Genomic DNA, 27,281 nt, shown 5'->3' with positions numbered 1-27,281 from the left:
TAAGTCAGCTTATGCTTTTAGAGAATTCAGAGACAAATAATAGAGACAGAGAACATAGAAAATAAATATCAAGAAGGTGGCAAGATATTTTGGAGGTTGTTGAAGAAGCTCAGAAATGGAGGAAAGAGTGCTGTAAAAGGAATTAGAGATGATAAAGGCGACATGAAAACAGGAGAAAAAGTAATTACTTCATTCTTCAAGGATATCTCCTTGAAGTATGGAGTAATTACTTTGAAAAACTGCTAAACGAAAGAAGCAGTGATGACAGCACAGTGGTATAAAACACTGACCAGGCATGCAGTCAGGAATACATATCAATACTAGAAGTAGAAAATTCCATCAAAAGCCTGAAATGTGGAAAGGCAGCAGGAGTAGATGATATTCGACCAGAAATGCTCAGGTATGGAGGTATAAAAGTCGTACTGTGGCTACACTGCATAGTTCAGAAGGCCTAGACAGAGGGACGAATTCCAGATGATGGGAGTAGAGCTATCATTATACCCATATATAACCAAGGGAAATAAAATTAAATGTGAGAATTATAGAGGCATTTCATTACTCAGTGTTCCTGGTAAGATATATGCAAGTGTACTTGAGAAACAGTTGAGGATTGTGGAAGAGAAGCTTGATGAAGAACATGCTGGATTCAGGCCAAATAGAGGCTGTCAGGATCAGATTTTCACTTTACAACAAATAGCGGAGAAATCATGGGAATATAACAAAGATCTGTATTTAAGTTTTGTAGGTCTGGAAAAGGTATATGACCAGGTGCCAAGAGAGAGAGAGAGAGAAGCTATTCCAAACGCTACAGTTATATGGTGTTAATGGGGTATTATATCAAGCAATACTTAGCTTTATTTGAGACTAATTATTTGTAAGTCAGCAGTTAGAATTGAAGGAAATACAGAAGATGTTTCAGTGTTAAATCTGGTGTCAGACAAGGATGTGCATTATCTATATGTATCATATTATGAAGGAAAGTGGTATTAAACCTGATATCAAAATTGGAGGTGTTAATCTCAGCTCTTTGCTTTATGCAGATGATGTTTTACTTCTAAATAAATCCGCTACAAATCTGCAAGATTCCCTGACTAAATTGAATAACTGTTGTAATAAATATGGTATGAAGGTCAGCATTAAAAAGACAAAGACAATGAAAATAGGCAGAAACATTGTAAATATCAACTGCATTGTGAATGGATAGAACAAGTAAAACATTTCTGATACTTTGGCATGATTTTTAGTGAAGATGGTAAGTTAAATATGAAAATAGTCAACAGAATCAACAAAGCTGGTATGGTAGGAAGTCAACTGAATAAATTTATATTGAATATGAGAGAAATTAGCCAAAATACTCAATTAGCTGTATACAAGACAGTGTTTAAATCAATTTTAACTTATGGGTCTGAGAGCTGGGTTAGAAGTAAAACACTTGGCCAAAGACTAGAGATTTCAGATATGAGAGTCCTGAGAGAGATTAGGGGCATGAACAGATGGCATCAATGGCAAAATCATATTAAAAAAGAGGATATTAGGAAAGAACCTGATATTGTGAGCATCAGGAATGAATTAGCAGAGTTAATCTCAGGTAGTATGGAAAACGACCCAGAGGAAGACCAAGATATAGTTGGATTGATACCATAAAAAGTACCTTTGGAGACAGAAGTATAAGACCTAATAATATTGGAGTCTTGACATTTAACAGACTGATTTGGAGGAAAACTGTAGATAGGAAATTAGTAATGATGTAAATTTTACATGTAGTACTATCATATCCTGTACCCCCCCCCCCCTTGAAGGTATATATCAACAATTTGATGATGTTACCGAAGATTCTAAGAATAGGATGTGTACAGAAAATCACAATTGAAGAGTTCTATTAGAAGATACAACCAAAGGAGAATTTAATGCAGAAAATTATACAATGGAAGCTGCAATTATTTGGACATATCTGCAAAATGAGCACGGATCGGAAGATGAAGACATTCATGTTTGATATTATGGATAATGCCAACAGAAGAGGTAGACCATGCAGAGAATGGATAGACCACATAAAAGGACTGGTGTGGAATTTTGTTACAGAAACTGCAACATTGTGTAACAGACAAAGAAAGGTGGAAGAAGATAGTGAAGGAGGCATTGGACACCAATGGGCAATCTGCCCATGGTTCCTGATGATGATGAATCCTATTATCTTGCATGATCTCTTGCAAAAGTCAGCTGTAACTCATGCAATGAAAATCATGTCGACTTGTGTGGACTTTGAACAAAGCCCTATTGAATACGCTTAGCATTTTTATTAGACATTTGAGGTCACGTGCACCTTTCTTATGTTCTACACTTTTAGTTTTTATAAACTTTTTATACCAAGCTAATATGTATTAGCCTTGCTGGAGTGATCTGTTGTAATGAGTTCTAAATTTTCTTTAGCCCTGTGTACTAGATTTTATTTGAATATACCACTCAGCACATGGTGCTTTCTTCTATGGATTCATACTGACTGAGGGGTGGAAAATGAAGATCTGGAGGGAAGAAAAGAGTGAGAGATGAAAAATTTGATATTCAAAATCACTTAATGGCATTCTCTGTAAAATGGGATGACTCCAGTATTTCTACATCATCACCAATTTCCTGTTTACAATTTTCCTCCAAATTAATCTCTTATCTGTGAATACCCCAATATTCTTAGATCTTACATATTTTTCTTCTAAGCTACTTTTTATTGCATCAGTCCACCTTGGTATTCCTCTGGATCTTTTTCCTGCCATCTTGGTAAAGACCCCTTTTTTTTTCCTAACCTTTCTTCTCCCATTTTGTTTAAGTGACCATACTACTTGTGACCAGCTCTTCTAATACATTCCTGAATGCTAAATTATGTCAAGTTCTTTCTTAATATCCTCATTTTTAATATGATACTGCCATTGATGCTATCTGTTCACTCCCCTGCTCTCAGATCCTTAAGTTAAAATTAGTTGGAATACCGTCTTTTATACAGCTACTTTAGTTTCTTGACTAATTTATCCATTATTCCATATAAATTTATTCAGTAGACTTCCTACCATACCAGCTTTGCTAATTCTGTTCTCTGTTTCCATGTTTAAATTGCCATCTTCACTGAAAATTGTGCCTAATTAGCTGAAATGTTTTACTTATTCTGTAGGTTCTCCATTCAGAATGCATTTGATGTTTTTAATGTTTCTGTCTATTTTATTCTTTTCCTCTTTTTATTGCTGATTTACATAGCATATTTATCATAGCAGTTATTCAGTTTAGTCAGGGAATCCTTCAGACTTTTACTGGATATATTTATAAGTATAATATCTGTATAAAGTTGAGATTAACATCTACAGTTTAATATTAGATTTAATACCACTTTCTTTCACAATATAATCCATAAAGATTATAAATAACAATGTAAATAATGTACAAACTTGTCTCACACCTCATTTAACATCAATCCATCTTCCCATATCTCCTTCAATTCTAACTTCAAGATCTTATCCACTAAAACTTCAGGATCACTGGCTTGATCAGTTTCTAGCATAATTCCACCAATATAATACACTATGGGATATCTCATTACATCTAAATACATGAACAACAGGTACACCACTCTCCATGTATTAACATTGAATTGACAGTCACTTTCATATCACAATTCCAGCTCATTCAAATCATTATGTGCAAGTAGTGCATGTCATTTGCATTCTGATTGTGTTGCGTATGTTTGTATCATCAGTAAAAGCTGTCTTTTGGAAATCCTTCCCAATGTTATTAATCTAAAGATTGAATAATAATGGACTGTGGACTCTACTTAGGGTTATATCACTGGTCTCCTTAAATCTTGAAGACTCACATTCTCCACATACCACTTTTTGATAACTGTCTGTCAGCCATCCAGACAAATAGTTTGTAATCTAATCTCATATCCTCCAACTTATACTACAGTCTTCCATGCTGTTTCCTGTTACAAGCTTTAACAAAATTCGAAAGTGTTATGGTGTATCCATTCCTCTTCTCTAACTGAATTGTATCATTATTATAAAATTTAAGCAAGTTACTCAAACATGACCATCCATTAGTAAGGCTGCTGTTCATAGCAGTGTGTAGATTCATTGTCAACCCATTTCTCTTATCAACTCTTCCATAATCTTCATCACCACTCCCAAGATACTGATAGGTTGATAATTAGACAGATCATTCTTTCTACCCCTGTGAAATCTTCCCTGTACTCGTGCTCAAATTAGGCAGACAGGTCAAAGGCACAGTCAGTTCATCTGAACACACTTTTATCATCCATCTAGTCAGGTAGAGAAGAGGAATGGATACACCATAACACTTTTGAATTTTGCTAAAGCTTGTAACAGGAAACAGCATGGAAGTTTATGAAACATCTGCGGTACTTCCTCCTCATAGGTGAGTTTCTTTATCCACTGTAGAGGTAGCATTAAGCTATGTATTGCACACACCAAGTTGATATCTTTTAGTAAAATGGGCTCTCATTTGAACAGTCTGTTCTGCATCCACCATCAGCATGTCATCTGCATTCAAGAGAGTTATTTCACATTCATTCTTTCTGTTACTTGCAACATAACAGTGGAATTTCTTTTGGTTGTTCTTAGCTTTCAGAGCCTGTGTTTTTCATACCTGCAAATTGCTTTCCATACAATAGTTGTAACACTTCTGTCCTGTCCTATAATTTTCATAAGTGACATCATCCCTATTTTTATGGTATTCATCCCCCCCCCCCCATCATCTTTTTCTTAACAATCTTTTGCTTATTAAGCTTTCACATCCATTTCACTCCCACCTTTTTATTCTTTAAGCTCTAGGAATATATTCCATCATAGAAATTTTTAATACTTTCACTGCACTGCCAGTATCTTTCCCATCTAACAGCCATTACCAGGAGATCAAATATAGTATTTTTTTTTCTGAGTTTGTTAGAATTTCCTGCTTTGTAGTTAAGCATGTAACCTTTCCTGAATGGAATATCCATACACTTAGTCACTTCCTATATCAGTATAGCAAGAAATTACCACCAACTGGAGGTAGAAAAGGTACGTTTTTACTGAAACTCCCGCTCCCGTTATAATCATGTTTAATACTCTTTGACTTTGAATTTTTTCTGTCCCATGCTACTTAAGGAAGTTGTCTCTCAACAGCTCAACAAATTCAGCTTTATTCTTCTCATCAGATTTTACTGCTATCTATTCAATATTCAGATAATTAATTTCACCCATAGTGATTAATCATTTAGTTCCCATTAGCTTCATTTGACAATGCATTTCATCAATAGCAACTGATCTGCTAGGAATCAGACTGTGTATTTGATCTCGTTAAACTCCACTTCATGCCATATAGCTACAAACTCACTGCTACATGGAAAACTGTTACTATTGCAGTCTACCTAACTAGATTCAGATCTTCTGATGTCATCGGTACCCCTTCCCCATTCTCTCTCTCTTGTCTTCCTTCCTAAAAATACTTTAGGAAGGAAGACAAGATACCAATTAGTGCATCTGCTTCCAAGAGCCAGATCTTAAGCCAGTAATCTGAGACCACAAGGTATTCCCTAAGACCAAAAACTCATCCCCTTTGTTTCTGATGCTCCCAGTATTTGTGTATATTATTATTATTAAGAGAGAGACCTCCAGGGAGTCAGGGACTCATCAAGTGAGGCTACATACTACACACGTCAGCTATCACATTATTATTTATTCATTCACACTGCTTGCACTCACAACATCCAATGGCAATCCATTCCAATCATGCACCACCCTTTCAGAGAAAAGTCTAGCCCTCACCCCTTCTTAGCTGCATTCATTCTTAGCATCAAGGATGCCCTCTTGTCCTTTCCCCACCCTTCATAAATTGAAAAATTTGATCATCTGAAATCCTGTATGACCCTTTCAGAAGTTTATAAGTCTCAATCATATCGCCCTTCTTTCTCCTGTTTGCTAGTGTCAGCAGTCTACAAATTCTCAGTCTGTCTTCATAATCAGTATTCCACAATCCTGATATCATTTTTAACACTCTCCTTTGCACTCTCTCCACTATATCACAGTGGAAAGCAGGACACCAGGCCTGTGCACAGTAGTCCAAGTGAAGTCTTATCAAGGCCTCGTAAAGAGGCAAAATGACATCCTTATCTTTACATATGAATGTTTGTTTCAGCATTGCAATTATCTTTTGAGTTGCATTTGCAATCTTTGCTACATGGCCCTGAACCTCAACTTCCTATCTGTTAACACTCCAAGATCCCTAGCCTCATCAGTTGCTTCTAGCCTAATCCCACCAATATAATACAACATTGGATATCTAATCACGCCAAAGTGAATGACTTTACATTCACTAACATTGAACTGACATCCATTTTCCGCCCACAATTCCAGCCTGTTCAAATAGCAAAACTGCAAGTAATTCACATCAGCAGCATTTCTGATTATCCTACCTATCTTTGCATCATCAACAAATAGCTGTATGTTGCCTGTCAAGTCCTTCCCAATATCATTAATGTACAGATTGAATAACAGTGGACCAAGGACTGAACCTTGTGGTACACCACTAGTTACTTTAAATCTTGAGACTCGCATCCCTGTATACCACTTTTTGATATCTATTAGTCAGCCATTCTCTTATCTACGCTAATATTCTATAATCCAAACCCATATTCTCCAATTTATGCAACAGTCTACCATGCTGTATTCTGTCAAAAGCCTTAGCAAAATCCCAAAGTATCATGGTGTATTCATTTCCCTTGTCTAGTTGAATGGTAACATTGTTATGGAATGTCAGCAAGTTTCTAAAACAGGACCTTTCCTTAGTAAACCCATGTTGCTTATTGCAAAGTAGAGATACACCGTCAACCCATTTCTGAACGTGAGCCCTAGCCAATTTTTCCAAAATCTTCACCACCACTCCTGAGATACTATGGTCGATAGTTGGATGCATCGGTCTTTTCACCATCCTTGTGTAATGGAATTACCATGCATTCTTTCCACTACTGCAGAATCTTCCCTGTTCTGAGACCCATATTAAACAGCCTGGGCAAAGGAATAGCCAGTTCAGCTGAACACATTTTTAGCACACGTTCTGATATCCCATCAGTCCCTATTGCTGAATTCTTATTCAGTTTGTTCATACACCTGAGTTTACACCTCAACTGGCAGTCAAGCCTTCTGGTCCCTTGCTAAAGCTGTTGTGCATAACTTCTGCCCTTCCATGTTGACACCTCTCTTGCAGCCTAATGGCACTATGGTAACCTCATCCAAGGAAAAGGTGGCAGACTTCTTGGCATCAATTATTTTCCTCCAACTCCTGACTGGATAACAAAAGCAAATCATCTCCTCTACTTCTACAAAGTGTCCACTCCATGCCTCTTCTGAACTTTCACTAAAAGGACATTAGAAAAACTTTCATTAATCTTGATACTAATAATACTCCTGGTCCAGACTGTATTCTAGTTGTGCTCCAGAATTGACATCCACCCTGCATCATGTATATATACTTTCATATTCTACTGGCATTTACCCAACAGCATGGAAACAAGTCCATATCCAGTCTGTACCCAAAAAGGGAGAACAAAAGTCATAATCTAACTATCATCCCATTGTTCTCTCACTTTATTACTTTCAAAAGTGGAGAAGTTCTTAATTACCTCCAGATTCATCATTTAATTATTGATCACTTCCTAGCTAATCTCACCCACTTTTGGACTCAGGCCATGGAATAATTTGGAGAAACTCATGTTATTGCTCTCAATATTTCTAAGGGATTTGATCATGTCTGGCACTGAGGCCTCCTGAACAAGCTACCATCTTATGACCTCCCTTCTATACTCCATCATTGCATTGCCAGCTTCCTCATTTGTCGTTCATTATGTGTCATGATGGATGGCTTCCTCTCATCAGAGTGTTTTTGTTTTGTTTTTTATGTTGGGCACATATATGAGAGGTGGGCTGGTCAACCTGTAGTACTTTAATACTGTATATGGATAACCCCATCAGTGTTGGTGTTGAGTTCTATGCTCTCACTCACACTCTTCCACCTTTACATCAATGACCTCCTTTCTCTGACTTCAAATCTTTTTCACTGCTTTACCAGTGACAGTATACTCTTCATTCCTCTTCCTCATTCAATAAACCCTTCAGTACAATGCCACAAGAGATTCCATAACCAGTGACTTGAACCCTTTCCTTCTCAACATCCTTAAATGGGATGAAGACAACTTATGAGCAGTGCCAAAAAAATCCAAACCTGCCTTATTACCCACAAGAAAAATCCTGCCTAATCTCCTCTCATTTTTGATAATGTTCCAGTTTCCCTTTGAGATCAGTTTTCTCTTCTAGGGTTGACTGTCGCATCCAGTTTATCCTGCACAAATATAATACTCACATAGCCTCTTTAGCTTCTAAAAAGCTTGATGTTCTTTTCTGTTCTATACATTACTTCTCTTAATCTCAATACCCACGATTCAGATCTGTTCAATTTTGCTGTACAGTTCCCACATTTGGGGTGGAGCACTCAAGACCTCTCTAAGAATTCTTGATGATATTCAGAAGAGGGCAATCTGCTTAATAGATGGCCCTTCTCTCACATACTCCATTCAGTCACTTTATCATAGGCACTCTGTTTCAGTGCTGTGCCTGTTTTATAGGTAATTTCATGGGTGTTGCTTCTCTGAATTGGCTGCACCCATTGCTCCACTTTCCTTTAACCATAGAAGAACCAGGGCAACCACTGGCCAACACCCATACACTGTCTAGTTTCAAACAAACTAACTTATCATCAGCTTCTTTCATTTCATCCACCTCTATTGTTTGGAACAGTCTTTCCCCATACTGTTTTTCCCACTGAGTACAACCTCCTACGCTTTGTTAATCATATCAACAGGCTACATTTTTCTCCTTAATCACTTGCGGTGGCACTGTAGTGTTATAGGTCTTGTGACCTTTCATGTGTGGGGTCACCATAAAAAAAAATTTCCCTTTTTGTCCAGCTAGTTATTTTAGTGTTTATTGTAGATATTTTGAATGTTAGTTCATTCTCTATGCTTTCATTGCAACAAGTCTTGTTTTTCAGAATTTCATTAGCATTTCTCTTTGTTACTGCTCTATTGTTCTTATGTGCTTTTGGTGCTGATTTATAGGACTGTTTTGATATTATAGTATTCCAACAAAATATCAGGAAATACCAAATACTATAAATCTGCACAAAAAAATAAGTTTTTTATAGTAATGTACTATAAAAAAACTAATTATTCTAAGAAAATAAATAACACAATAAACAAGGTTATGGCTGATAGTATACCGGGTCCGAATAGTAAAACAAGTAGAGGTTAAATGGATGAATAACACCATCAAGCTTGAGCTGCAAAAAAAAGAAACAACTGTGGAGGGAATTTAAAGAGAAAGGTGACCTGCAGGCACATGAATGGTATAAAACGCAGGCCAGAAGGGTAACGAGTGGTAAAAAAAAAGCAAAAGCGGATTATGAAAGGAAACTAGCTATGCAAGCTAAAGAGAATCCCAAACAGTTCTTTCAATATGCTGCAAGCAAAAAAAAAAAAAAACTATACACGGCAGAATGATTTTAAGGAATGACGATGGTAAGGAGGTCACTGAATCAGTCGATATAGTGGAATTACTGAGCGAGCACTTTGCAAGAGTATATCATCCAGGTGGTGACATTGAAAAATGAAGGAACCATTAGTTTATACGGGAAGTGTGATGAATGAAGTGGAGGTGAATAGTCTATTACAGAACCTTAATGTGAATACATCTGTGGGATTGGATGGTATACCGGCACGGGTCTTACGTGAAGTGGCTAAAGAATTATCAGTGCCCTTGATCATGTTGTTTAATCTGAGTCTCGGGTCTGGTGTAATCTCGAAGGTGTGGAAAGAGGAGAAAATAGTTCCACTGCATAAAGGAGAACCCAAGACTACTGTTGCAAATTACCAACCATTCAGCATATCAGGAGTCATTGTTAAGGTCTTGGAGAAAGTAGTCAAGGGAAAAATACAGGAATGGATTGAAGAAAATGAGATACTGTACGGGAGACTGCATGGCTTTGTGAAGGGTAGATCATGCCTCAGTAACTTGCTCAAGTTTTATAACACAGTGACGGCTGAACTGGATAAGGGTAATGGCTTTACAGTGATACTGCTGGACCTGGCTAAGGCCTTAGACAGGATACCACATGGAATTCAAATCTGTAAACTGCAACATATGGGAATGGATGTCGGGTTGGTGAGATGGATAGGTGGGTGGTTGATGGAGAGATATCAGAGAGTAGTTTATTCAGGAGTAGAGTCCAAAAGATGGGCTGTGACTAGTGGTGTGCTGCAGGGTTCTGTTCTTGGACCACTGCTGTTCAATTTGTTCATTAATGATATAGGGAAGGATCTAAGCGGAACAGTTCATTTGTTCGCTAATGATGCAAAGTTGGGTAGGACAATAGTGAATGCAGAAGATGTCCAAATCTTGCAGGGTGATTTGGATAGATTGGATAGATAAGTTTTTTAGGTAGTTGAGAATTTTTATGAAACCAGCTTAAATATGTCAACAAGTGGAAGTGAAGTTTAGGAAACACTGAGAAATTCAAGTGGGTGCTGCTAAGGAAGACACCTGAATGGAAAGAAATACAGGGCAGCCTGAACAAGGAACTCATCACATGCACAGGAACAGAAGAAACTCATGTATTCGATCAGTGGACCCTCATAAAATCTATAATTGTGAGGCAGATGGATATGTGGAATAAAGAAAACATTCCTGTATCTGATAGATAGGTACAGATTTTTTCTGAAATGAGTGAAAAACATCAAGACTTTTGTAATATTGTAGAATTTATTCTTTGCCTTCCAGGAAGTATAGCACCTGTTGAGAGAATATTTTCTGTTATGAACAGTATGTGGTCAAAGGAGAAATCTAGATTAAGTGTTGAGACAATGAGGCTATGTTAGTTGTAAGACAAAATTGTATCATGGAGTGTGAGAAGTTTTATGATAAGGTGTTGAAAGACTGAAATTTGTTGTGTAAGATCACTTCGTTGGAGAAATATTCATGGTACGATCGTGATGAAGTACAGTTCCCCCTCTACATCTACCTAAATTTTTGTATGGATTCTGTAACTGAAGAATAATGGTAAGCTCAATATGTTTATGTAATAAAACTTTTTTTATCGTCTTACTTTTTCATGAATATAGAATATTACATAAACCCCCATCCCAGTGCATCCTGTTTTTGTCTCAAGGAAATATGCTAAGCCTATGTAAGTGGAGAAACATATCACCACTGAACTTGGAGGAAACTGTTTTTAATTTATATCATATTTTTTTAAATTTATAACATTGCATAACTTGATGATAAAACTAATTTCTCTTTTTTGAATTTCACTAACCATGTCAAGCAGCGATATCCTAAATTGCAAGTTGGAAATGAGAAATTTAAAGAAGTTACTTAGAAAATTATTTGAACTTCAGTCTTGATTGAATCTGATTTCACATAAATTGTAGTATCAAGATTTCTTTCAGAATATATTATTTGATAATCCTGTATAAATAACATCGTTCAAGAGTTTTTGTTTATTTAGTATGGAGATTATGATGAAGCAACATATAAACCAGGAATGCTTGCCAATGAAGATCTTTTGCCACAAAGAGTTATTGATCAGTATCAGATGACTCCTGAAATGTGGGAGGAGAGAATTAAAATTTGGTATGCAGATCACCGTGGAATGACAAGGTAATGAACTTTTTAATGATAAAGTTAATCATCTGTATATTCAGTAGCTATTATTCAGTAGCTATTCAGTTGGTAATAATATGCTAGCCACAAACAAATAAAATGTTGATATGTTTTGAATTGCTCAAAATATGTGTGATATTTTGAATTGTTTCTCATCAGTGCAAATGACCTACACTTAATTTTCTTAATCTTAAATTATGCTAATATTAATAAGATTATAAAGATAAATACTAATTATAAAAAAAAAGTGCATTTACATATTCTTTCAGGGGCTCACATTGGTGAGTACAGGCATGGCAAACCCTAGATACCTGAGCTAGACCTGATCTTACTTTATACAATATACTTTTGGTATATCATATCTGGAGACTGGTCTTCTATTCTTCTTTCCTCTCTACTCTCTCTCTTACTTCTTACTTCTTCCCCCCAGTGCTATTAGAGCAATTCGAGGGCGAGGGGGTGACTCTTTCTCTCAAACTGTAGCTTCCACTATATACTAAAAAAAAAAAAAAAGGCAAGCCTAGTTGTCTTAAGGTGGCAGCCCCACCACTAGGATACCTATCATCATGCTAGTCACTTGACATAGGGAAACACATATTACTTTCAAGTCTCAATGAAATCCAAACCGGACAGGAAACATGGGAAATGACCCTAACTGGAAAAGGTTATGAAACTTTGGAAAAAGAAAAACGAGGTGAAATATGCTACATGGAACATCAGAAGCATAGCATATAAAGAAGAAGAATTAGATAAAATTTTAAATGACAAAAATATAGAAATTGCAGTTCTTACAGAAACAAAAAAGAAACTTAGAATAACAAAAGCACTAATTACAATATCATATAGAGTGGAGTGGACAAACAAATATGCAAAAGCTGCTGTAATGATTTGGATCCATAAATTAATTAAAGCAAAAATAACTCATTATACATACTGGAATGAAAGAATATTAGAAGTGCGATTAAAATTAAATAAAGAAAATTTAATTATTTAAAATAAAGAGCCAATAATTCTCGTGGAAAAGCTTAGACGTTGGTTATGCATTTTCATTATATAATTTAAGGAAATCACAACGTACTAGGATATACATTAAAATAAATTTTAATATATTTCAATATTTCGGCAACGTCATGTTGCCATTTTCAAGAACTTAAGAACAAGACACGTGCACGCAGGCACAACAAAACAATAAATGAGGAAGAAGTCTGAGGCTATTATTTCTCCTAAAGTCCTGATGGTGCCCTCTAGCGGGCAATGTTGGTATTCTTGGGCGATTGGGCTGGAGGTCTTCTGGTGTAGGTTTCCCAAATTTGATGATAAAACTAATTTCTCTTTTTTGAATTTCACTAACCATGTCAAGCAGCGATATCCTAAATTGCAAGTTGGAAATGAGAAATTTAAAGAAGTTACTTAGAAATTTATTTGAACTTCAGTCTTGATTCCGAACCTTGAGTTTCTTATTCGGTTTTAAAACAATGTGGGATTTAATATCCTCTTAATTTAAATAAGAAAATTATTACTTTTACAAAGAGTTATAAGGAATATATGAAAAATTAAATAAAACAGATCATATAATTATAGCTGGAGATCTTAATGCCAGAATAAGAATGAAAAAAAATAACAATAATATACAAACTATACAAACTCTCGCATTCAGTTTTATTTCCCTTTTTATAGATGGGTACTGGGTGCTCTCCTCCTGAAATTTGACCCTCTGACCAGGCCTCCTGAAATATGCAATGCAGCCACTGTAAAACTCATACCTCAATATTTGAACATTTCTGGCCGAATTGCAGCTGCCTTTCTACATTTCAGTTTTTGATGACTTTCTACTTCAAGTATGAATATGTATTTCTGACTGCATTCCTGTTGGGAGTTTTCTACCATCATGCTGACACTGCTTGTTTGGGAAAACATTGCTATCAACTATAACATATTCAATGAGACTTTTCTTATTTCTTGCATATTCTCTCCATGTGAATTTGTGTACATTTTTATGTTGGAATATGATGTTAGTAATAACTAATCTATGTCCTGAAGAGAAATCCAACAGGCATTGACATTTATCATTATTATTAGCTTTGCACTTTTCTCCAAAATTTCCCAAAACATGTCTATATGTCTGGTAATTGTTTCCTACTATGCTGTTTAACTCTCCAACAAGGACCAACTTTTCCTTTTTTTTTTATTGAGCCAGCTACCTTCTCTAATGCCTCAGAAAATTCCTTCATTTCTTCCTCGGTAAAACCTTCTGTGGGACCATAAGCACGAATAAGTCTCATTGTCCAGTTCCCCATTCTGATATTTGCCTACATCACTCTACTTGAGACTGCCTTCCATTCAAGAAGGTTATCCTGTTAAATCTTGAATGAAGGAGAAATTTATTGTATACTACATTTCATTCAAATTTAACAAGTATCAAAACTCTCGGAGAAATACTTGTATATTGGTAAAGGTGAAATTGATTGTAAAATAACGATAAAATCCATAATTCAAAGATTTCCTTACTTAATATAATATTAAGTGTCTTTGTGAATTCAACAGAGGTTGAAAATAGGTGAAAAAAATGTTAGTATGCCAAAGTTTAGACCAAAGTTACAGAACAGATAAGCGGATTAAAAACATGTCCAGAGGCAGTCACGTACGCAAAGTCTAAAAGGCGCGCGGGAGTTTCCCGTGGACACACAAGGAGGAGCGACGGCACAGAGTGCAGAAGAATTAGGTGCCGGGTAAAAACAATGACGTAGTAGGGAGAATATCACAGCAGTGAATATATAGAGCTTGGCAACGCCAACTCGGGGCTTTTTTCCATCTTGTTCCTGTTGTTTCCGGAGAAGGAAGTTCGAGTGCGGTCGAGAAGGACGATGTCCATAGGCAGCTAAGCGGTCAGACAGAGATCGAGTGCGAGCATAGGCCTCGGCACAGCGGTATAATCAGCATAGACTGAGATGATGTGTGGAACCACATGGACCGATCCTCGTAGACCAGCTTCGCCTACATCGAAGGAAGTGAATCGTGAATGTATTCGCTAGCCAGTCCTTTCAGAAAGCAGTAAAGCGGAGGTAGAAACATCGAGCCGTAGGAATATAACAGATGATCGAAAGAGAAAGCCAGAATGATCCTAATGCCTCGGTAATGTAAGAACTTTTTTAATCTTTTGTATATACGGGAATGTTAGATTGTAATGAAGATAGGAGCTGATAAGTTATTGGACTTTCGAAGTGTAATAGGACTTTAGCATCTGATCCACATATAGAATGTTGTATCTCTGTGTATGAGGACTTGCAAAGTGTTGTGATTGAATATATAGTTCTGTTATAGTCAGTCAGTTCCTGAGACCAAGATTTGATAAATGATTACCTAAGAATGTTAAGTAATTAAAAGGAATTCATAATGTGTTTAGTATTAGATATTGATTCATGTTGAGAAAGATTAAGAATGCCCAGGTTACACCTACATGATTGAATTAGTTTAGTTAAGTAATTATCAGTAATTGTACCGTATTTTTTTATGAATAAATCCTTTCTTGTCAACCTAATAACTTGCCTGATCTATGTTCTCATTGCACCACTCAAAAATAGAACCTGTGCGAATCAAAATCTTGGGGATAGCCATGACTGCAATAAAATTAAAACATAAGTTTTGGTGAATTTTGGAATAGTAATTGTATGAATATTGAATATTGTGCCATTCTGAGTGTTTTCTCCCAGACGACGAAGCTTCTCTAGTGTAATAATTTTGGATGGCGCAGCGTTAACAAATATATTTTTCCAAAATTAGAAACGGGGTTAATATCAGAATTATAACGAAGGGATTGGCTCTAGCCTGAAGCAGCGTCTTTGTTAACATCGCGGTGCACCATCATTCAATACGTTTATAGCGGCCAGCAGATAGAGATATAATAAGATTTGTATGAGTAAGGAATTAATGAGACTTAAGAGAGAATTAAGAGAGACAAATGAGTAAGGTAGATAGGTAAAGTTATATATCAAATTACATAATTTTTTATTGGCGCAGCCAGTGGAATAATTGAACATTTAATCGGAGATTTAGTAAGATCTGATAAAATTAAATATAAGAAAAATTTAAAAATAACAAAATCAACATAACTTTACAATCCTCATATTTAGTGTTGAATACTATGACTACTCCCTCTTTTCCATGTTTGTTATTGCCAGAATATAACATTTTATATTTGTTGCTTTGAAAGATCTCACCTGTTTTTGTTTTCTTTGTTTCAGTCATGTCTATTATGTCAATCTGGTACTTATCCAGCTCTTCTGTTTGTTACATTTCTTTTCCATTGACACTTCTTACGTTGATAGTACCACTTTTGAACTCTGTTGATGTTGAGTTAGGATGTGTTATGAGATTTGTTCCAGTAGCTGACTTTTTGCTGTTCACCTTGATTCCCTGATGAAAATAATGGGGGCCTTGTTTAATTGGGCAGTGTCCCAGCTGGCATGAAATTCTATCATTTTTCACCATCATTTTGCATTGTGGTTTAAGCTAATAAGAATATAGTTTGGTCTGTTAAATCCCAAATTGTCATTCCATCCCATCGTAGTTTGTTCTCTATCCAGTTATATACCTAACAGTGTACACCATAAGAAGATGAGGATTGGACATTAGGTCAGAAGTCCCAGTCGGTTCTCAGCATTTCTTAAAAGGTTATGTGGAGTTCTCCCAGTTATGCAGCTTTGACTCTTAAGTATCCCCTGTATGTAGTCTTGTTCAGTAATTCCTTGTATTTCCCCCTTATGCTAAATAAATAATTATTCAGTTTTTCATCATTAACTGCCATTTTCATTTTTTTTTGCCCGAAGACATCATTTTTGATTTTTGAATGTTTATCCATAACCACTAAGTGCCCAAACTGTTAATTCTTGTAACTGATATTTATTCTCTGCTCTTTGGTCAATCCCATTGGCAAATATAAGTTTATTGGTTTTTCTACAACCAACTGCAATTCTAATACCACTAAACATTTTCCAGTTCTAAGTTTATTATATATTCAGCACATAGGTTAAAAAGTATCAGTGAACATATGCTGCCTCGAAGCTCACCTTTTCCATTTTGAAAGGCTTGCTGTTGTTGCTGTTGATTTCTATTAACATTTCTGAGGAACGGTAAAAAGTTTTAATTAATTGTTCTATTTTATTATCTATTCCATACCGGTTCAGTGTTTTCCACAGTGCTTCATGCCATACTGAATTGAAGAAGATCTGCGATACAGTATTTTATTATGTTCGATATATTTTTCTCTAATGAGATGTATTATAGATGAATGATTTGTTGTATTTTTTTATTGTATCCCACTTAGTGCTGTAACAATACACTTTCTATTTTCCTCTCAATCCTAGAGAGAAAAATTTAGAAAAATTTTGCTTGGATGACTGATTGAAATGATACTTCTATAATTGCCAAGTTTTGTACTTTTCTCTTTTTTAGGAATAAGAATCAGAATAGGGCTGCACCAATCACTAGCTTATTATTCATTGTTCCATACCTTCTTCACAAATTTTGATTAGAGCATCTATGATAGGCTCTCCCCACTCCACCTCCTGCTTTCAGTAGTTCTGAAGTTATTCCATTTATGCCTGATGATTTTCCCACCTTCAAAGAATTAAATTGCTCATTCTCTCTCTTCTCTTAAAATTGGGAAATCTTCTCATCCAATGCAATTTGTGTCATGTTCTCAAGGTTTTGATTATTAAGGCTGCTGTATTTTGAGAAAAAGCTAGCTTGTGTGATCATGGCAGTGCTGCAAGATTTCATCCTTTCTTGACAATCATCATCATCAAATTCCTGACATGTACCCTAAAGGGGTGTACAGGATATGACAGTACAACATGAAAAATTTACATCACCACTAACTTCCTATCTACAATTTTCCTCCAAATCAGTCTGTTACCTGTCAAGACTCCAACTTTATTAGATCTTATATTTCTACCTTCTAAGCCACTTTTTACCATATCAATCAACCTATATCTTGGTCTTCTTCTGGGTCTTTTTCCTGCCAACCTGGCAGAAAACACTTGTTTTGCTAATCTCTAATGAATAACAGAGGGGTAATGTACATCCTTGTCTGACACCAGATTTAACACTGAACCATCTTCCTGTACTTCCTTCAATTCTAACTGCTGACTTACAACTCAAATAAAGACTAAGTATTGCTTGATATAATGCCCCACTGACACCATACAACTGTAGCATTTTGAATACCTTCTTTCTTGGCACCTTGTCATATGCCTTTTCCAGATCTACAAAACTTAAATACAGATCTTTGTTATATTCCGATGATTTCTCAGCAACTTGTCGTAAAGTGAAAATCTGATCCTGACAGCTTCTATTTGGCCTGAAGCAAACTTGCTCTTCACAAAGGTTCTCTTCCACAATCCTTCTCAACCGTTTCACAAGTATACTTGCATATATCTTATGAGGAACACTAGAAAAATACCTCTGTAATTCTCACATTCAGTTTTATTTCCCTTTTTATATATGGGTACTATGAGAGCTCTACTCCAATCATCGGGAATTCGTCCCTCTGTCCAGGCTTTCTGAACTATGTAGTGCAGCCACTGCAAAACTCTTATACCACCATACCTCAGCATTTCTGGTCGAATGTCATCTACTCCTGCTGCCTTTCCACATTTTAAGCCTTTGATGGCTTTTTCTACTTCAAGTATGGATATGTATTCCTGACTGCATGCCTGGTTAGTGTTTTTTACCACTGTGCTCTCATTACTGCTTGTTTCATTTAGCAGTTTTTCAAAGTAATTACTCCATACTTCAAGGATATCTTTTTCTCCAGTTTTCATCACCTTTATCATCTCTAATTCCTTTTACAGCACTCTTTCTTCCATTTCTGAGCTTCTTCAACAGAATATCTTCTCCAGAATATCTTGCCATCTGCTTGATATTTATTTTCTGTGTTCTTGCCAAAGTCTTTGCATGATTTCTGTTTAGCTAGTTTTACACAGTGTTTAGCTTTCTTACATTTGTCTCTGTATTATCTCTAAGAGCACAAGATGACTTATTTGCCAGGAACTTTTTTGATATGCTTTCTTCTTTTCTTTCACTGCCTCTTTAACTTCTTGTGTTCACCATGGAGTTCTGATTTTTCTATCCTTGCAGACAACCTCACCACATGCCCCTCTGGCTGAATCAATCAGTGTTTTCTTCAGAGTTTGCCACTGAATCTCCAAGGTTTGGTTCCTGTTCTCACTCTTTCATTTTTTCTTCAATAATGTTTGTGTATTTTAATCTACACATCTGAGAGCTGTTCAACTTTTATTCGCTTTAATACTTTCTTACATGTTTTTCTTTTCAATATGAAATTCAATTTTATCCTGCTCAAGACTAAATAGTGATCGCTTCCAATTTCAAATCCTCTGTACACTCTGGTGTCCTGCACCAGGGAGAAAACATCGCTATCAACAATAACATAGTCAATGAGACTATGTTATTGTTGATAGTGATGACTTTTCTTATTCCTTGCCTCTTCTCTCCATGTGAATTTATGCACATTTTTATGTTGGAACATGGTGTTAGTAATAACCAGGAACTTTTGCCAGGAAGTCCATGACGTGAGCAGAAATCCAACAGGTATTTGCTATTATTATTAGCTTTGCTCTTTTCTCCAAATTTTTCAAAATATTTTTGTATGTCTGGCACTCATTTCCCACTCTGCTATTTAGATCCCCAACAAGGACCAACTTTTCATTTTTTGTTGTGTCAGTTGCTTTCTCTAAAGCATCAAAAAAATTCTTCTACTTTAGTAGAAACTTCTGTTGGACCATTGGCACAAATACGAGGGATGTTCGATAAGTCCATGCCAATCCTAAGAGATGGCACCACCAGTACATATCAAGGTTATTTTTAGTTGCTGGCAACTATCGGAGGATCACACTCTAAGTTTCAGTCAGATCTATTACTCTGTTTTTGGCATTCATTTGAATTGATCAAGTACCGCGATTTGTGAAAAATGGATGAGAAAGAATTCCGTGTAGTAATCACTGCACATTAAACATTACTTTTTGAAAGGCAAAATGGATCAGGAAACCAAAGCTAAGCTTGATAAACATTATGGCGAGCCTGCACCTTCAATTAGAATGGTTTATAAGTGGTTTAGTAACTTTCGAAGTAACCATATTAGCACAAGTGATGCCGAACGTTCTTGACGCCCTGTTGAGGTCACTACTCCAGAAATTATTGAAAAAATCCATGATATGGTGATGGTTGATAGAAGAGTGAAGGTGCATGAAATTGCTAATGCGGTGGGCATCTCAAATGATTGTGTACATAATATTTTATATGAACATTTACATATGAGAAAACTATCTGCAAAATGGGTACCTCGTTTACTCACACTAGATCAAAAGCATCAGCGAGTGAACCATTGCAGAATTGTTCAATTTATGCTACCAAGTCCTTTCTTATCCCCCCCCTCCCCTCCCCTATTCTCCAGATTTGTTTCCAAATCTGTTTGGAAACAAATCTGGATGCCAAAACAACTGCCTCTTTTGAAGAGTTGGACAAATCATACTATATGGATGTGATCAAAAAACTTGAGCATCGTTTCTATAGACCTCAAAGGAGACTGCGTTGAAAAATAAAAAATGTTTGTTCCAAAAAAATTGTTTTATTCATTTTTGCATGGACTTATCGAACAACCCTCTTAAGTCTTGTTGTCCAGTTCCCCATTCTGATATTTGCTCACATCACTCTAAAATTGCCTGCCATTCAAGAAGATTAGTCTCATATTTAGTGTTGAATACTATAGCTACTCCTTCTTTTCCTTGATTGCCATTGCCTAAATATAACATTTTGTATTTATTGCTCAGAAAGATCTCGCCAGTTTTTGTCTTTTTTGTTTCAGTCACCCCTATTATATCGATCTGGTACTTTTCGAGATCCAATTCCTCAGCTAGCTCCATTTCTTTGCCATTCAGGCTTCTTATGTTGATATTACCAATCTTGAGTTCTGGTGATGTTGAGTTGGGCTGTTTTAGGATTTGTTCAAGTAGCAGACTTTTCGCTGTTCGCCCCAGTTGCCTGGCGAAAACAATGGGGCCTTGTTTAACTGGGCAACGCCCCAGCCTGCATGAAAATCTGTCATGCTGTACCATCATTTATACTGTGGTTTAAGCCAATAAGAATACAAATTGGTCAGCTAAATCCCAAATTGCCAGCCCATCCTTGTCCATTCAGTATCCAGATAGATACCTAACATGGTGCACCACAGAAGGTGGGGATTGGACGTTAGGTCAGAAGTCATGGTCGGTTCTCTGCATTCCTTTGAAGGCTATGTGGAGGTCTTCTCTCAGTTATACAGCTTTCCATTAAGTCAAAGCTGTATAAGTTTTTTTACCCTCTTTCTTGACAAAAGAATGCCTATTTCATCCTCAGTTGGCCAATTAGTGTTAGGGGAGGATTTGTTAATCTTCTTATAATTTAGAAAGCACTTCTGAGGTTGTTTCTTTGTAATTTCCTCTTCAGTCTTTTCCTGTTTCTTCAGAATCCAGTTGGTTGTAGCTGTTTTAATTCTTATTATTTTGTTTAGTTGTTTATATTTTTTCCTGTTATCATTATCTTTGTTTATACTGGATTTTAATATTCTCCTTCACATCACTGTAAGATGTCCTCTGTAATATAGGGTTTGATGATCCTTCAAGATATCCCTATTATTGTTATTGTGTCAGCTGCTTCTAAAATTGTTTGGAAAATAGTTTGTATTCATTTTCAATACTTCTGAATTCTTTGAAGAAATATTCAAGAAATTGGTAGTATGGGATTTACCATATATTGTTCTCTAATATGAGGTGATTCCATCTTCTCAACATTATATTTTTTTCTTTGTTTTTGGTTACTTTTTGTTTGTTTTAATTTTAGATTTAGAGTAGCAGTGATGTTGTGGTCTGCCAATATTGGCTCCCAGGAAAGATCTAGTTTTAGGAAGGTTAACTGATGTTTTATGTGTTGTCCAAACAAGTATATAACATATAATCATTTAAATTGTGGGCAGATCCATTAGGTGAGGTTCATGTCCATTTTCTTGATGGCTTATGAGGATATAAAGTATTAGTAATTGTCAAATTATTTTGATTGGGAAAATTGATAAGATTGTATCCTCTGTCATTGGTTTCACCCAAACCAAATGTGCCATAATAGGGAAGAAAATTCCTTCCTATATCTGTACTGATTTTTGCATTTCAGTCTACTTGGACATTCTGGTAGCATTTATTTGGAATTTGTTTTATCTTCTGTTGGCCATAGAATTCATTAATACCATCTTCATTATATAATGATGTAGTTGCATAGATCTTTATTATTGATACATTTGTTGGTTTTCCTTTAAGCCTGACAACTGCTATTCTGCTTTACACATTTAAAATCCATCACATATCTTTTGATAGTTTTATGAATCAAAAAAACCAATTTCCTCTTTTCCTCCTTCTTGTGGCCATCTGATCTCTCAAAAGCCCAATGACAAACCAAAGATAGCATGAGAGTTCATGTTATAGTAGCTTTAAATTAAAGATGCCAAGAAATTATATATAAAGTATTATTAGAGCCATCAATATGTATATTTTGGATTTAAATGAAAACCATGGAAATATTTATATATGACTGTATAAATTATGTTGTGAGTACCCTAGAATTCTTAAAATAATTTTACATTAATTACTTATGTTATATGTTAATTAATTCAGTTGGCTATCACTGTAATTAAGTGATGGCCAACACTGGTATCCTAGAAGCTCTGTCAGTTAATTAATTGGTGGAGAGGTCTGCTTGCTTTTGATAGGGGGGGGGATGCATTTCATAACTGGTGTGAAAACTTCCCTGCTAATTGAAAGCCTGAAGTGGCTGGAAAAATTTCCATGTTTGGTTCTAGAGCAGGATTTCTGGAGTGTAAAAAATAAATAAAAATACAAAAAAAAAAAAAAAAAAATTAAATTCCTTATCCTCTCCAGAGTATTCATGTACTATAAGTCTACAAAAACCTTTTTGTAAATGGGAGTTACATGAAAAGAAAAAAAAAAATAGCAATTTCAGATAAAGGAACTTGCAGACCAAATGTTTTATGAACCATTGCTGTTTCGATGCAAAAAAACTGTTGTACTTAAAGACACAGCAGCTTTGCAGGCATAATTAGTTCCAAATTTATCTTGTCTATCAGATAAATAAAAAATAACAGCCACATTGAGAGCCTTCGTCTTTCAAATAAATCAGAAGAAAATTGAAGGCTGATTGTTTCATGTTTTTTTTTTTTTTAATGCAGATTATGAGAGAATTTCATGTTAATTTTTGTTTATTGCATTAAAATGTAGTTTCAAACGCATTTTAAAATGAACACTTGAACATGTTTTATAGTTGCTTTTATTGTATAAGTGACTGTTACTGCTATTTGTTGCCAAATGCCTTGCAGAATGGTATATATGTACTAGGGTGGGCTGAAAAGTTCTCGGCCTAACAATGAAAAAACGAAATTATAATTTCAAAATTATTTTTCAACACAATCTTCCTTAAGACTAATACGTTTATTCCAGCGATGCTCCAGCACCATTATCCCATCCCTGTAGTGGTTCTCAGTAAGATCTGCAAAATACTCCTGTACAGCTGCAATCACTTAATTCGAAGACAAACACTGACCAGTGAGGAACAGTTTTAGTTTTGGAAAGAGATAGAAGTCAGATGGAGCCAAATCTGGGGAATAGGATGGATGTTCCAACAATTCACAGTGCAGATCCCTTATTTTCCCATTGCCAAAACACCTCTGTGGGCAGATGCATTGTCCTGATGAAAGATGATTTTTTTCTTCTGCAAACCGTATCTTTTCTCTGGAAGTTTTTCGTCTAGTCTGATTAAAAGATCGGAATAATATTCCGCGGTAATTGTTTTACCATTTTCAAGATAATTAATAAACAAAATGCCTTTAGCATCTCAAAACACCGATGTCATGACCTTTCCTGCTGATAGAACCGACTTTGACACTGAACGACCAGCTTCTGTCCACTGTTTTGACTGCTGTTTGGATTCTGGTGTGTAATAGTGAATCCAAGTCTCATCCATAGTAATAAATCGATGCACAAAATCAGTTTTATTCTTGTTAAAATGCTCCAAGCACAATTCAGAGATTTTCATGCGAGTATATTTTTGATCTGTTGTGATCAAGCGTGGCACCCATCTTGCACAAAGCTTTTTCATTTGCAAAATATATCCTGCACATTCTTTTGAAATGCCTATAATCTCAGCAATTTCACACACTTTGACTCACTGGTCATCCAATACCATATCGTGTACTTGATCAGCGATTTCTGATGTTGTTACACTTTTGGGACGTCTTTCACATGGATCATCTTCAAGGCTGGTACGGCCATGTTTAAGCTCGGCAGCCCATTTCTTAATTGTCGGAAACGAAGGAGAAGAGTGCCCATAAACTTTTATGAACTTCAAATGAATTTCTTTTGGTGTTAAACCTTCTTTTACAAAGAATTTTATAACTGCATGATACTCAATTTTATTCATTTCAAGGGATACAGACAACACTTTTGCTTCAGACAGCTGTATAAAACAAACTACTTGATATAGAATGACTTGCAATTTCACATGGACGGTTATGACAGATGTACCAACCTAGAAAAAAAACATCTTGCCGATAATGTTGCCATCTATGGTCGAGGAGGAGAACTTTACAGACCACCCTCGTATATGATATGGGAAATCATTAAGACCAGTAGAAAGTGGTATAAGCAGCTGTTTGTGTATGTGAGAGAAAGAGAGGAAGTGCTATTCCAATAATGTAAAAACAAAAATCAAGTTATCTGCATGGTGCTAGGCCATAATTATTCACATATGTGAATATCTCGGCTATAGATATTCACATATAGTTTACTATCTATCTATTTATCTATCATTCTAGAGCACTGTGCAAGTGGTGCTCTAATAAGATCACAGTGTAGGTACATGAACTTCACAGACGCACTGACAAAATATTTTTATTATTATTTTTTTTTTCCTTTGGGAAAACTCCAAAGAGTCCACCACTCTTTCTGCTATAACTATTTCAGATAGTGGAAGCATTATAGAAGACTGTGATGAAATTCTCTTATTTGCCTTGAAGTACTGTAAAAGCATATACAAAGCTAACTCAACATCCATCAATGTCATTAGTATAATCCTCTTTGATTTGAAAATCCTTTCACCTGCAATGCAGCATAATGCAGAGCTTCCCATCATTACATGATTTGACAAATGCTTGATTTTTATAGGTATTATTTCTGGGAAAATTCACATGTAACTCCTCTTAAAAACTATTATTTTTTACAGGTATTTTACCTGCTTTCGTTTAGGAGTGCCCCTTTTTTAATGTCATTAGCTTTTTACTCAAGAATTCTTAGGGCATTACAGACGTATTTTTGAGACAAATATATGCTGAATAATAGAGGAAGGAAATTCTCACATACTTGTTTTTGGATGTTGTTGGCTGTCTTCTTTCTGCAATGTGCATACTTCTGCTGTTAGGGTATCAAAAGAGAAGGGAGTTTTGGAAAAAGTGGGGGGGGGGGGGTTTGATGCAATGTGGGAGAATTAAGTTGATAAACCCGTTTTTTTTATATAATATATATATATATATCATTATTTTTATTTTTTTGGAGGGGGAGAAGAGATGCAAGAGGCGGCTGAACATAGAAATTGTTTTTTTTGGGGGAAGGGGAAGGGTTTATGGGAAAAGAGGGCTGGGGAGATTTTTTTTTACTAAAAGGTAAATGTAAATCTCCTGGCATAGATGTGCTTACCGCTGACCAATCCTGAACTTGACTTATTCTCCATAGAATATATATGTTGAAGCCACTGACAACGGCTTCCTACCTAGTATGATAACATGTTATTAAGCTTATCCCAAAGAAAGAAGACCTTACAAAATTAGGAAACCGGTGACCCTCATCTTCATTATAAACACTGACTGTAAGATAACATCAAAAGACTTTTGGCAACAGACTCAGTCCTTCACTGGACAAAATAATAGATAGGCGACCAGAGCTGTTCTATCCCAGGACAATCCACTCACAAAAGCTTATACCTAATAAGGGATCTGATAAACATAGCTAACAACAATGGTAAAACCATGTGCTTTGTAACACTGTACCAAGAAAAGCTTTCCACCATATTGAGCATTCCTACCTATTCAACCGCTTGAAAGCCTTCAGTTTTGGCTCAAGTCATTTTGAGCCATTAAGATGTTATATTCTAATCTTCACTTTTGCATGAAGATAAACAATAGGCTTATTATATCTACACCATACAGCAGGGGTATTAAACAAGGCTGTCTACTTTTTGGTCCCCTTTACACATTTGCCATAGAGCCTATTCTGCACTGAGTAAACATGTTGCTTAGGGCTTTCTGTCCTTAACTTTCTTACCACGTCATAATCCTGACAGCATATAATGTTACAGTTATAACATGCAAAGAGAAGGATTTCTCTAACACACAAGGAAATACCAATCATCCTCAGGAGCCAAATTAAATGCGCGTTTACGAATGAAACTTTTTCCTCCAAAATACGAGCACTAGCAGCTAAGCTTGAACTGATTGATGATCAGCGCCACAACACAAGTTCACCCTTGCCTGCAAATGAACTCCATGACCTAATCGCATCAACGGTACACTACTCAATGGAGGCCAAAAACAAAAAATTCATTGCCATTATTTTGAATTTTCTGATGGAAAATCACTAAAAGAAGACATCATCAAATTAGCAGAAGAATGCAACTTCAATTCTAAAAATATCATCAGGTGCCATCATTTCAGATCCATAAATAAAAGAAAGGATGGAATTGACTTTCCATGCCTCTCAAAAGTGACTTTTGACATGTTGACAAGCACATCTAAATTAATAACAGTGATCAACAAGTTCAAGGATACTTGACCTCAATAGCATATATGTTCTCGACCAGATTTAACATTTGCCCAGAGAAAACAAAGTCATCATCTTCAAAAACAACTAGAAGAAAAATAACAAAATGGAGAAAACAATTGGATCGTAGACTACAAAAAAGCTAAAGTAGTGCCAAAATCAAGTAACACCACTAATAGCCACCATGAAGACTAGTATGTAGGCACTGCATGGGAAATGTGTGCAGTGAAATATATTGATACAAAATTAATAACTTAATTTTGTTAATTAAGTTATTAATTAACTTATTAAATTAAGTTATCTATTATATAAATAAATTAAGGTATATAATATATAAAATTAAGTTATCAATTAAATTAATTAATTAATAACAAAATCTGAAAATTAACCCCAACTCAACATCACCAGAGTTAAAGATCGGTACTATCAATGTAAGAAGCCTGAATGGCAAAGAAATGGAGCTAGCTGAGGAATTAGATAAGTACCAGATCGACATAATAGGGGTGACTGAAACAAAAAAGACCAAAACTGGTGAGATCGTTCTGAGCAATAAATACAAAATGTTATATTCAGGCAATGACAAGGAAAAGAAGGAGTAGCCATAGTA

The 27,281-nt window shown here is 35.7% G+C and overlaps 1 protein-coding gene across 3 annotated transcripts in view; it reads left to right on the top strand.

Moving 5' to 3' along the window:
* Mer (ezrin/radixin/moesin family protein merlin) overlaps positions 1-27,281 on the top strand; it is a 488,739-nt gene that overhangs the window by 77,166 nt on the left and 384,292 nt on the right. For all 3 annotated transcript variants that reach the window (XR_016548261.1, XR_016548262.1, XM_090392086.1), the window contains exon 4: positions 11,596-11,747. Coding sequence is in view for 1 of the 3 variants with exons in the window: in XM_090392086.1 (XP_090248212.1) it covers positions 11,596-11,747 (152 nt within the window). In the remaining 2 variants the exon portion in view is untranslated. The remainder of the gene's footprint in view (positions 1-11,595; positions 11,748-27,281) is intronic.

This window comes from Typopeltis vanoorti, chromosome 4 (genome assembly GCF_054136105.1).
Source record: "Typopeltis vanoorti isolate ZY-2024b chromosome 4, IOZ_Tvanoo_1.0, whole genome shotgun sequence".
Lineage (NCBI taxonomy): Eukaryota > Metazoa > Arthropoda > Arachnida > Uropygi > Thelyphonidae > Typopeltis > Typopeltis vanoorti.
Note: the sequence above shows the minus strand (reverse complement) of the source record. Positions and strands in the feature narration are given on the sequence as shown.